The sequence below is a fragment of the Salarias fasciatus genome, chromosome 3, assembly GCF_902148845.1.
Source record: "Salarias fasciatus chromosome 3, fSalaFa1.1, whole genome shotgun sequence".
Lineage (NCBI taxonomy): Eukaryota > Metazoa > Chordata > Actinopteri > Blenniiformes > Blenniidae > Salarias > Salarias fasciatus.
In genome coordinates, this window is record NC_043747.1 from 23,393,647 (window position 1) to 23,406,922 (window position 13,276).

At 45.2% G+C, this 13,276-nt stretch overlaps 1 protein-coding gene across 2 annotated transcripts in view; it reads right to left on the reverse strand.

The window, feature by feature from the left end:
* The window catches only part of exoc6b (exocyst complex component 6B), a 78,206-nt gene that overhangs the window by 32,984 nt on the left and 31,946 nt on the right, over window positions 1-13,276 (reverse strand). For both annotated transcript variants that reach the window (XM_030088072.1, XM_030088073.1), the window contains exons 9-18: window positions 12,611-12,694; window positions 11,229-11,275; window positions 10,866-10,986; window positions 10,710-10,781; window positions 9,493-9,590; window positions 7,333-7,438; window positions 7,147-7,256; window positions 2,273-2,384; window positions 1,011-1,145; window positions 742-930 (exon numbers count right to left, since the gene is read on the reverse strand). In XM_030088072.1, the coding sequence (XP_029943932.1) occupies window positions 742-930; window positions 1,011-1,145; window positions 2,273-2,384; window positions 7,147-7,256; window positions 7,333-7,438; window positions 9,493-9,590; window positions 10,710-10,781; window positions 10,866-10,986; window positions 11,229-11,275; window positions 12,611-12,694 (1,074 nt within the window). The remainder of the gene's footprint in view (window positions 1-741; window positions 931-1,010; window positions 1,146-2,272; window positions 2,385-7,146; window positions 7,257-7,332; window positions 7,439-9,492; window positions 9,591-10,709; window positions 10,782-10,865; window positions 10,987-11,228; window positions 11,276-12,610; window positions 12,695-13,276) is intronic.

Here is a 13,276-nt window from a genome sequence, read left to right on the forward strand (position 1 = left end):
GAAGCCACAGATCCCACCTGAACTGGGATGGCGTTGCCATGACTCTCCATCTCGTCTGTCTCCCACACACTCTGGATTAATTTAAGTTAATCCAGGTCACATTTCAAACGATCTCCCTGTGTGTGTGTGTGTGTGTGTGTGTGTGTGTGTGTGTGTGTGTGTGTGTGTGTGTGTGTGTGTGTGTCTCTCTGGCGCCCCCTGGAGAGGGGCGATCCGCTGCCGCTGACCCGACCGGTTCACCTCCTAATGAGCTTATCAGGCCCCATGTTAACGATCTAACCCGTAACCGGCTCACACTCTAATGAGATCAAGGAGATTAGACTGACCTGTGATGAGAGAGCGAGAGCGAGAGCGAGAGCAAGAGCAAGAGCGAGAGAGAGAGAGAGAGAGAAAGAGATTTTCTAACACAGTCAGGCTGAGTTTGCAGTTTTTCCATGATTCATAATCTGGATAATGTGTGTGTTGAGGCTGTGAGTGTGTTGTCAGGTTTCGGTTCGCTCTGCTCTTTTTAATGAAACATGGAAAACTGAAACGTGGCTTTGTGAATTCACGTATCTATGCTCACAATTATGATTGGATTGTAAAATTGTGCTATATTGTCTCCAGTTTTTCCCACGGAGACTGTGAGAATTAGACTTGCACAGATCAGGGCACAGCACGCTTTTATTTTGAAGGCTCCTGAAGCCGCACGCCAGTGTTCACTGAGACGGCGCGTGGACACTGCGGCGAGCGCGGACTCACCGGCAGGTTGGTGAAGACGCTGAAGGTGCTCCGCAGGAAGGCGATCAGGTCCACCAGGTAGTCGCTGGCGGCCGGAGCCCCGCCCGCCGGCACCGGCGCCGTCCAGTCGTAGTCGGCCAGCTGCAGGAACTGGTCGATCTTGGCGTTCAGGCTGGTGTAGATCTCGGCCTCGGCGGCGTGGCGAGCGTCCTGAGGAGGAGGAGGAGGAGGAGGAGGTGACGGGTGATGCTGAAGGGCGGAGGGGGTTGGGGGGGAGGGGGAGGGGCTACCTTGAAGGTGGAGGTGCCGTACAGCTTGGTGGCGTTGACGGTGTCCGGAGGAACGTTGGTGATGTTGGAGATGAACTCCTCCAGGAAGTGGCAGCTCTGCTCCAGGTGGGTGGTGTTGATGATCACCTGCACCAGCTTCAGCAGCACAACACAACACAGAAACATTGAACACCTTCGAAAAACTGAATGTCAGCTTTAGAAAAGTTTTACATATCTGCTACATCTCATTATCAAACCGATCTTTTAGTCTGTCTTTTGTTTTTCTGATTTATTTCACATTACGGATCCTCAACTTGGCTTTTAATTCATAACACTGATGCATTTTTTTTTATTGATCTATAGTGTTTGCTTTTATTTGTCACTTTTATTAATGACGTCAGTTTTTTTCTGATACCGCTTCAGATTAGTGTTGAATTTTATCTATTTTAAATTACTCACATTTTGAAAGATAAACTTAATGAAATAATTCATTTTTTTCTCCTTGCAACATCTACTAATTTAAAATTTTAAATATATTAAACATAAATTATTAAACATTAAATTTGATTCTTTTTATTTATTTTTTTTTTTATGTTTGGAACAATGCTTCTACTCCTATTACTTTCTCCATTGTTTTTTTCTCTTTAAATATTAAGTTTCTTTATTTATATTTTTTTAGAGAAATATTTCACATAATTTAAAATTTTTACATTATATGTTTAACTTTATTTTTACAATAAATGTATGGTCTCTTTAAAAAATTTTGATAAATATTTTTTCTCTGTAAAATTAATTTTATAATCTGAAACATTTTTACCTCTCGCTCAGATTTATTCAATATAAAATAGACTAATGTATTTATTTTAAATTACATTTCGTAGCTATTTTCTATTTTCTTGTCACATGACAAACTAAACAAATTAAAATAAAAAAAGTCTGACTTATAGTCCAGAAAACACGATACTTGTGAAGAACAGTGCATGATCCTGATGACCACACCGTAGGTCTACCTCTCTGTATATGTTCTTTTTAAACTAAATATTCATGGAGAAACATTTGCTTTTTTTAATTAATTTATTTATTTCAGTATTTTACCTGATGTGCTGAACTAATTTAAAAGTGTGCAAATTATTATCCAGAAAATACGGTACATGAAAATAAGAAGCTGTAGAAAAAGTTACTGTGCTTCACCGGTTGCTTTTTATCAAAGTTTTCAATGGCGAGTAAAAGCATTTGGGTTTGTTTCTGTTCCAGAAACGGCCGTCACTCCTCCTCCTCCTCACCTCCGCCAGGCCCACGTTCTTCTTCTTGATGCCGTACTGCAGGCAGTGGCTGAGCGTCCGGGTCAGCAGGAGGTTCGTGGACTTCCGGATCATGTCGTCCACCTCGGTGGAGCTGAAGACGCACAGATATTAAATATAAATTTAGCTTCTGCCAGCAAAGAATGGAAAATGATAGGAGTGAGGCCACACCGTTTCACACATTTACACAGCAACGTCTAGAAAACAAAGTCTGTCTACATGGAAAAGACGGAAATGCTGAAAATGAGAGCAATAAACATTCTCATAAGGTTTCATCTTGGAAGCCATTTCCAAAAAGTTGCGCTGGCTTCAAGCACCATTGTCAAATAATCGGGCGAAAGGTGGAATCTCAGATTAAAAATGTCCGTCAGAGTCTGGGTTTTACTTTGTTAAAGTTTTAGTAATTTGATCAGGGGTTAAAGTTCAATTCCAAATTTAAAATTCAAGTTGAAAGGGTGTTTTCAAAAAGCTGTGTTCCTCCGTCCCCACAGAACCTCACTGTTTTCAAAAAATTGATTTTCCCCCAGATTTCGTAAAGAGAAGGAGTTGAGCATTTTCAAAAAGCTGCAATTTCTCGTGGAGACGACTTTCAAAAAGTTTTGGTCGCCCACCGTTTCCATGGAGAAAAGAGTTGAAGCATTTGCAAAAATCCGATCGTTTCCATGAAGATGGAGTCAGAATACTGTCAAAAATTTGCATTTTGCCCCGTTGTCATGGCGACAGACGCACAACAGCACAACGGTGGAGACGGCGCATTTTCAAAAACTTGCACTTTCAGTGGCTCTCAGAGCCAACGTCATGCAAACCAACTTCCAAAATGCAACAAGAGTTTTCAGTTTTCACTTGAAAACATGCTGTGAACGGGCCCTCAAGTACTGTCGATAACATCGATGACCATCGTCAGAGAGAGACGTGTTCACAATCAACAAACAGACCAAGAATCCATCAGAACAGAAATGAGTTTCTTCGGAGAACCAAGCGGTCCAGCAGGAGCAGAGCCTCAGCTGCTGCGTCTGGACGCCAGTACAAACAGTTTAAGTGTATTTCTCGGCCTGTGAATCTCTCCGTTTGGAAAAAGCCAAAGAGTCAGCCAACTCCAATAAGTACATTACCATGTTATGAGCTGTCAGAGTCATTAAAAGTCCAGCGCTGTCACTAAATCCCCTCCGATAAGACTGAATAACTCCACTCGAAGTGGCAGCGCCGGGCAGAAATATGATCTTTAAACCTATTAAATAACACCAGAAAGTATAAAAAGATACGCATTGAAGCGCCGCGTTTCTCCGGGGGCTTTAAGCAGTCGTAAAATTACCACCTGCCGGCAGCCAGCGGGCCGTTAACTCCGAGAGCGGCTCGAATTTCCTGTTAAAACAAATGTTTGATGGCAGAAAATCAGACCCACTTAACAAAATCTCTGACATGCTATCACTTTTGTTATGTTTGAAATGTGGGCGATGTTTGGTGAAGGAACCCAGACACATTTCTCTGAACGTTTTGGAAAGTCTTGAGGGGTTTTTTTCCCCCCCTTTCTTTTTTTTTTTTTTTCTTTTTTAAATGGCAGAGCGTTGCTTGCTGTTTAATAGCAGGTTCCTGGAAGTATTAAAGAGCACCAGCGTGCAGGCGCTGGTCGACTTCACAGGGGGGTGGAGGGGCAGATCGGGGTCAGATCGAAAAATCAAGGGCAAGTCAGGAACCCCCGATCCGCTCTGAGCGCGCTTAGTGTGTCCTTTAATGCACCCGCCGGAGAGGAACACCGAAAGATCAGATTTCCAGATGAAAATATCACTTTCAGCAAAAAAAAAAAAAACACATTCTATTTTACTTGTTTATGTGAAAGTAATGGTTATTTTTAACAACAATTTAATGCTCCATAATCTGGATGTTAGAGGAGGAAGATGCTCTATAATCTGGATGTTAGAGAAGGAAGATGCTCTATAATCTGATGTTAGAGGGAGGAAGATGCTCTATAATCTGATGTTAGAGGGAGGAAGATGCTCTATAATCTGGATGTTAATAGAGGAAGATGCTCTATAATCTGGATGTTAGAGAAGGAAGATGCTCTGTAATCTGATGTTAGAGGGAGGAAGATGCTCTATAATCTGGATGTTAGAGAAGGAAGATGCTCTGTAATCTGATGTTAGAGGGAGGAAGATGCTCTATAATCTGGATGTTAGAGAAGGAAGATGCTCTGTAATCTGATGTTAGAGGGAGGAAGATGCTCTGTAATCTGGGTTTTAGACGGAAGAAGATGCTCTATAATCTAGATGTCAGTGGAGGAAGATGCTCTATAATCTGATGTTAGAGGGAGGAAGATGCTCTATAATCTGGAGGCAGAGCCACAGCCTTGGGTAATGCAGTGTAAATGTTAGAGCAGTAATAAGTTCACTGAATCTATCAAATCTCCACGTGTCATAAGCTGTTATCTAATTTTGAGATGTTGACAGAAATGCGGGAAATGTTGAGAGAATCCCCCACAGACACTCCGGAGAGGACGGGTGTTGACGCTCAGCAGAGGGTTTCTATTTATACGCCCCGCGGTGTGACGACGAGGAGCCGTCCTCACCGTGTGTGTCAGCGTTCGATTCCAGAGCCCTGCGGCTAACAAACACATTCCAGCTGAAATCTGTCAATTATCCGACACACACACACACACACACACAGCTGGAATCTCAGCCTCTTCCCAAAAAAGCGAAGGAATTCTAAAAACGTTCCGATGATTTGGAGCGGGGGGGGAATTCCTGGAGGGGCAGAACTGCTGACTGGGCAAAAAAGAGGAATGGACGCTGAGTGTGTGTAGACGGAGTGGCAGAAAGTCAACGTATGGCAGTGAACTCTGCACGATCCAGCTAGAGTTTCTGCATGTTTCTGCTGCCGTCAGTCAAAAATAAAGCGCAGTGCAGGACGGGAGCCAGACGCCTGCAGCTTCACCGAGTTAACAGCACAGAGCTGCGAAGAGCAGTACAGAGGATAGAGCAGCAAAGAACAAAATAGAGCCATAAAGACCAATATATAGAGCAGCAAAAAGCACAATGGGGGAGTAAAAAGAAAAATAGAGCAGTAAAGTCTGTTGATGTCTACAATATTGCTTCCTTCTATGGTATTTTTTTTCAATGTTAATCACATTTTACCAGTTTTATTGGCTTCTTAAACATACAGTAAATGTGCAGGCCTTCTGTTTTCTGAGTGTCAAACCCTAAAGCCAGTGACTGAATTAATAACGCACTCTGTTCTTCGTCTTCTATTCCAGCCGTCGCCGTGCTTGTGGCAAACAGCTAGCCTCACTGCCTCGCTACAAAGAGAATCACTCATTTCACTCCAGAGCCTTCAGGTTCTGAGCAGGAGAAGTGAAAACGACTGCTGAAGCTGCGTGTGCTGAGCGTTCTGACCGCAGAGTGAGCTCAGCCGGTTGCCTCATTTCAGCTCGGTAACAGCGAGAAGTCGGCGCGTCGTCGTCCTGGTGTCTGACGGAGCGGCGGCGGCGGCGGCGGCGCTGTGGCTGGAAGTGTTTGCGATCAAACAGGCCGGCCCTGAACCGGACCGACATGTGCAATTTGACTCTGAATGACTTGATTGTGTTTGTGTGGAAGCTGTGGCCAACAAGTGTTGACACACACGTTCCCCCCCAGCCTCCTCCCCGCACGCCGTTCCTCGGCAACACCCTGCTTGGATCTGGTGTCCGAATCGTAACCATAGCAACCCTTATTAATGTTGACACCCACATTAGCAGGCTAGCAACAAGTACATTAGTAACAGAGTATCAATTACTGAAGGTTTGTTTTTGTCGAGGGTTGAAACTATCGTAGAAACAACTGTTACCTTTCAGCTAAACTCCTGTTTACCGCTGAAACATAAAACCTTCACGATAGAGGAGGCTCCTTCGTTTTCACATCTGGTTTTGCTATAGATACTCAGGTGCCTTTTACACAACGCTTCAAGTAGAAAACCTTTGTTTTAAAAGAACAAACTAATGATAAAAACGCAAAGGGAAAGGATTAACGAAGTGAATAACTCCTTTCCATTCATATTAAAACCGATTAGCAATAATCTAATAGTTTATCTTGGCTACATTTCTTTCATTTATTTATATATTTTACCTTTTTCTGTATTGCTCAATTTGTTACTTGTCTCTTACATGTTTGAAATAAATAAATGTCAACGATCAAAGCTTCACATTTACGTAACAGCATTTAAAATGATGCCCGTTTACATGGAAACAGCAGAAACGCCGACATCGATGAAGTCAGCACATCATTGGTGTTGGTGCTGTTAGTTGTTGTAATGAAACATCACACAAACACACACACTAGAGAGAACAATACACTATAAACATTAACAATGGGACGCCGGGGATATTACAAGATGAAAATAATCAAAAATCCAGTTTAAAGTTTTCTAAAGTTTCCCAACATTCGAGTAAAATCCCTCATAAAGAAGAAACATTGTGACTTGTGATCTAAAACGTGGTCATTTTAAAGGCTGCAGCTGTGACCCTCTGCTACTGCGAGCGGAGGAGAAAGGAATACGCTTCTTCCTGCAAATCAATACGCCGAGGTCGGAGGTCACGGGGATCAGTGACCGCGGTCTCGTCTGCTTCCGGACCGGAGCGGCGGCCGTCATCGGATATCAGTGGAACCAAAGAAACGGAGGCCGGCGGAATCAGGGGAGTCCAGACGGCGTGTGAGGAAGACCTGAAGCAGCTTAACAACTTAATAATCTAAATGAATCTGTGTGTTTTTCTTGATATTTTGTGGGTTCTAATGGTTCCGAGAGTTCTACTGGTTCTTAGTAGGCAGTTTTGGTGGTTCTGGTGGTTCCACCGGCCCTGCCGGGTCTGACGGTTCTCTGGCCGGTCGTACCTGAGATGCAGGTCCTCGGAGTACTTCAGGCAGGCGTAGATGAACTCTTTAAGCTGGCAGTAAACTTTTGGCACGAACTCGGAGAAGGGGAGCTTCTTGGGGAACGGCAGCTGAAGCAGACACAGCAGAACGTTAACGGAACCGGCAAGAACCCAGGGGGGAGGGCCCGGGAGGTTCTGCCTCTACCTTGTCCAGGTCCGGGTCCTGCAGGGGGAACTGGGCCGTGTAGCTCCGGTACTCCTGCTCCGTGGACACGGGGATGGGACTGTAGTTGTCCTGGTCCAGAACCTGCCTGGAGACCAGCGGGAGAGGAGACCGCTTCAGAACCAGCTGGGCAGGGGTCAAAGGTCAGGCACAGATCGGTCGAAAACAAACATAGAAAAACGAGGTCTGAAGACAAAAGTCGACTTGGAAAACTTTCAGTTACATTTAGATTCAAATTCAAGTTCAGAACTTTAGAATTAATTCACTTTACAAATTTGGAGCTAATTTTAAACAATGTTTCAAGTGAAAATTTAAACAAACAAACAAACAAACAAACAAACAAATAAATAAATGAGCAAGTGTTTTTATGTGAAATTGCTTAACCCTTTATTTAGTTTGCTATTTTAAGTTTGAAGCTTGAATTTTAAAATTCAAGTTTAAATTTTTGGTTTACTTTTTTGATTTAAAGCTTAAGCTTGATTTTTAGGTTTAAATTCACATTCGATTCAAACTTGAAGTTTAAAAAGTAGGTTTCAAATCTGGGTTGAAATTCAAAGTTCACTTTCAATATTGGATTTATATTTTGTTTAAAATCTAAATTTAGGGTTCATTTGTAGCTACGTTTACTACAGTACTTCTGTTAAGAGCTGGAGTTCAAATTTAGGTTTAAAAACTGAACTTGAGTTAACAATTTTGCTTCAAACTGAAGTGAAGTTTATCATACTGGTTCAAATTTACCGTTATATCAAAAAGGCAAGTTTGATTCTGAAGATAAATTCACTGCTTTGGTTTGAATTTTAGGTTTTAAGGCTGAAGTGAAGCTTGACGTTCAAATAATTATTAAAAACGGTAAAAAGCATGGTTGTATATTTTAAATTTTTTTTTCATTTAATAATTAAATAATTGAGAACTGGTTTGGTTTGAAATGTAGAGTCATTGCTATTACTAATGTTTCTATAGACTACAAATTGAGCATTAACATAGCCATTTGTTTTCTTTTATCACACAAACGTGACTTTAATATGTTAAGATTCTGAAATCTAAATGAACAAAGTGGAAAAACTTGAGTCTTGAATAAAGTTGTCACGAGGAACCAAAAAAGATAAAAAAGACACAAACAGGGTCAAAAGCCGAGACTGTTTCTGTCTCCACAAAACCGCACACACACTTAAAAATACACACAATCATCCCATTGGGGGTCATTCTGATGTTTGAGGTTTTTCTTAACCCCCCCCCCCCCCTTCCCCCTCCGCCCCCTCTGCTGGCGTTCGGACGTTCCAGCGTTCCACGGAGAGGCCGTGAACCGGAGTGTGTTCTCTCCTCAACAATGCAACACAGCATTCCTGTGGCTTTCCCTGTGTGTGTGTGTGCGTGTGTGTGTGTGTGTGTGTGTGTGTGTGTGTGTGTGTGTGTGTGTGTGTGTGTGTGTGTGTGTGTGTGTGTGTGTGTCCGTTCTCACTGTCAAAAGTCCCACTGGACAAAAGCAAAGGTGAGACAATGGCATGTGACACACACACACACACACACACACACACACACACACACACACACACACACACACACACACACACACACACACAGACATGCATGTGCACAAACACGTACACAGAAACAAACATGCATACAAAAATACAAACACATAAAAATACATGTACACACAAATGCCATGAAAACACACGTGCACGCACTTAAAATCCTGCAAAAATACACACAAAGCGTACAAACGCAAGCATGTGAAAATACACACGGGTAAATACAAATGCACGTACAAACACTCGTACAACCCAAAAAGCGTGCGCACACACACACGCACACACACGCACACACACGCTCACACACGCTCACACACGCTCACACGCTCACACACAGACACACAGACACACAGACACACAGACACACACAGACACACACAGACACACAGACACACACACACACACACACACACACACAGTGCCACTCTGCAGGGCGGGAATCTTCTGGATGTTGTTTTCAAACACTTCCTCTCTGGATGCTTGTAAAATGCCGAAAACCAGAATAAGAACAGTTCCCACAAACCCAGGTGTGTGTGCAGGCCTCTGTGTGTGTGTGTGTGTGTGTGTGTGTGTGTGTGTGTGTGTGTGTGTGTGTGTGTCTCCCTTCTACCTGAAGGTGATGTTCCACCTCTTCAGCAGGATCTCTCCGTACTGCTCTCTCATCTCCAGCAGCATGTCGAAGAGCTGCGACACCGGGAAGCCGTAGCCCTGCGGACGAGGAGGAGACGCCTCAGAAACCCCGAGAACCCGACGCCGTCCCGCCGTCCGGTCGGACTCTGAGCCTCCCGAAGACATGAGGCCAGACTCTGTGAGTACCGAACGCCGTCCAGTCAGCTCTGAGCCACCCAAACACCGAGCCATCAAAATGCCGTCCGGTCGGACTCTTAGCCACCGGAACGCTGTCCGATTGGACTCTGAGCCACCCGAACGCTGTGCAGTCGGACTCTTAACCACCCGAATGCCGTCTGGTCAGACTCTGAGCCTCCCGACGACATTAGGCCAGACTATGAGAGTACTGAACGCCGTCCAGTCAGCTCTGAGCCACCCAAACACCAAGCCATCAAAATGCCGTCTGGTCGGACTCTTAAGCCACCGGAACGCCGTCCGGTCGAGACTCTTAAAGCTAGGGTAGGCGATGTTGTCCAAAAGCACTTTTTGTCATACTGAGTGAAATGCTCCTTGCCATCTGGGAGAAGTCTATACAATATGTGGACAGAAAAAGGTGCGGAAAAAATCTGACAACTGTAGCGGCCACAGGACAGTAAAAACTCCGACCAATCGTAAGGCGCGGACCGCTCTTAAGAAACCAATCAAATCCCTTCGCCGTTCTACCAGCCCCCTGCGCATAAATTTCAATGGCAGTGGCCCTGGTTCAGTGTGCGCGCGTGTTGCCAAGGCGCTCTCGGTGCGCTTTGTGTGCGGGCAGTCAGAAAGGTTAACAACATTGGAGGCGATCACAAACTCCGTGCGCGTGGTGCTTCCGCGTCCAGTGCGTTCGCTGCCAACGGGAGCCCCTCCAATGGGGCGGGAGCTGGGCGGAGCCTTGGGGAGATGCTACATTCGAATACATGCTAGTATTCCAAGATCGCTGACACTAGCTTTAAGCCACCCGAACGATGTCCAGTCAGACTCTGAGCCACCGGAACGCCGTCCGGTCGGACTCTTAGCCACCTGAACACTGTCCGGTCAGACTCTGAGCCACCTGAACGCCATCCAGTCAGCCTCTGAGCCACCGGAACGCCGTCCCAGCATCCAACTGGCTCAGAGTCCGACCAAACGCCGTCCCGGCATCCGGTCAGACTCTGAGCCACCCGGATGCCGTCGTACCTGCAGCGTGTCGGCAAACAGCACGATGAGGTTCTTCAGGTCCAGGATGAGGTCAGGGTCGTCGCAGTAGGACTGAGGAGAAAAAGCAGCGTCTCTTTAGCTCCGCGGCGGAGACGCTCGCCGTGCCACGGGTGGAGCGTGTGCGGCTCGTCTTACGGAGTGCGTCCTCAGGGCCGCCACGATCTTGGACAGGGCCAGCTCCCACAGCTCCTCCACGTACGCCCTGTTGACCAGACCCTGCGTGGTGTGGAGGACGTGGTCCTCCACCACGAAGAAGCTGGACGGAGAAACCCACCGATTCAAAAAGACGATGAAGATCAAGTCAGTGATGCACAAGAAAAGCAGATAAACGTGATCTGGATGGTATAAATGAGTCTAATGGTTCAGACGGCTGCTCGAAACCAGCATAGAGACTGAATCCAAAGTATAGACGGGTTGTTTTTTAAGGGATAAAGAAGAACAAAGATGTGGTGTAAGGCGTTACGCTCTCAAACTACTGGATGAATGAAAGCCACTCACCCGACGATCTGGTTGAAGTAGCGCCTGTATCCCTCCAGAGTTTCATGCTGCAAAGACACATTAAAAAACGAAAACAGGAAGAGATGGAAGGTGAGAGGGAAACGCAGCTAACAGAGGCGAGAACCCCTCACCTGCTGTCAGTCATGTGACGTCCAAAAACAGAGGAAGCTATAAAGCTCCGGTTACACCACAAAGCTTCAAGTGAGAAGTTGCACTTTTCCCGTTTTTCAGAAAACGTAACGTTTTCCCTCCTTTCCACAGAGATGGGGTCATATTTTTTTGGGAAAATTGCATTTTTCCCCCGTTCCCATGGAGACGGACCACTAAAACATGGTGTTTTTTTCCCCCCCCATTTTGACAGAAGGGGAATCGGAACATTTTCAAAACATTGCTCTTTCACCTCGTTACCACGGAGATGAAGTCAGAATGTTTTCAAAAAATTGCGTTTTTTTTCCCCCATTACAATGGAGATGGAGTCAGAGCGTTTTCAAAAAGTTGCAACTTCCTGTTTCCATGCAGTCTGCATTTTCCCAAAACTTGTGTTTTGCCCTGTTTCCATGGAGATGGAGTAGAAGCATCTTCAAAGAGTCAATTCTCTCCATTTCCACGGAGACAGTCAGCACTTTCCGAAAGTTCCACCTTGGGAGGAGTTACGAAAAAGTTGCGTTGTGGAAACAAACGTCCAAAACACAATGAAGGATCACTTGAAAACGTTGTGGTGTACACAAGACCAAAATCACAACAAATAGAGAAACATTCAATTTGAAGTCTACTGTAGTTTCATTCTGTTGTGAATTATTCCTGGTGTTAGCATTGATTAAGGGAGAGTGTGTGTGTGTATGTGTGGAGAAGAAGGGAACTTCAAGTGAAGTTAGAGTAAGGCTATTGGGCTATAATCACAGCAAAATGAAGAAGTGTGTGTGTTTCTGTATATTGACATGTGTGTGTGTGTGTGTGTTCTTGGATTTGTGTGTCCATTGATTTGTAATGTGCGTCAACACAATTTGTGTGTATTGAGATCGATGGGAGCTACAGGAAGTGTAAATCTTTGTCTCTCTTTTGACTCTACCAGGTTTCAGTGGGGATTGTTTTGCCCTCAGTCGAGACTTGTAGGCTCACTTTTATCGGTAAACGTTTGAGTTACTGAACTTTACTGCGCAGCTACTCAGTGTTATGAAGCACAGATCGGAAGGAAGATGTATGAGCCTGCCAGGTCAAATTCAGGGCAAAAAATAACCTAAAACAGCAACTTGAAGGTAATTTGTTAGATATTTGGCCAAATCCCTGAAGTTCTACTGTAACAAACCTCCTAAACCTGTGCAGACACACATGTTGCTGTGACGACGGCCCCGTCCCGCGGGTGTGAGTGTGTGTGCTCCTACCATGTTAGAGTGCGGCTGCAGCACGAGGCGCGCCTGTTTCCTCCGCTGCTTTCGGTAGTAGTTCTCAAACACGTCACGCAAACCCTAGAGACACAAACGGCAGGCGGAGCCCGGCGTGAGAGGGAGTGTGTGGCTCAACGGCATGCTGAAGCGTTAGCGGGGTGAAAGTGGGGGAAGGAGGTCAAGCTTTAACAGATCCTGCGTTCGAAACCGATCGTTAGTCCGCTGTGATTCCATCAAAACAGACAAAAATGAGGAAAACATCACGCTAAGCGAGAACAGAAATACGAAATAGAGGAAGAAGATGAAGACAAATCAGGAGAAAAACACCTTAAAGGAGGAAAGAAAAATACTGTGTTACTTTAAACTCTTTAATGCCACACATTTTATGACTTTGGGAAAATTGGAAAGAATGGGTTTCATTATTTGTGCTATCGTTTGAAGCTTCCAGACGGGTCTAAATATATCTGGGGACACGGTGAGCCGTGCTGATCTGTCGGGAAAACCGTTCCACTCTCCTCCGGCCCAGCTGGAAAATGTGGCCTGGACAATGGAGACGTCTGCGGCCAGAGCGTCCCGAGCGTCCAGGCGGCGTGCGGCCGACGCCGGAGCGAGGGGAGGGTTCGGCTCGATGAGCCACGGAACCCAGAAAGGGTCGCGACCGGC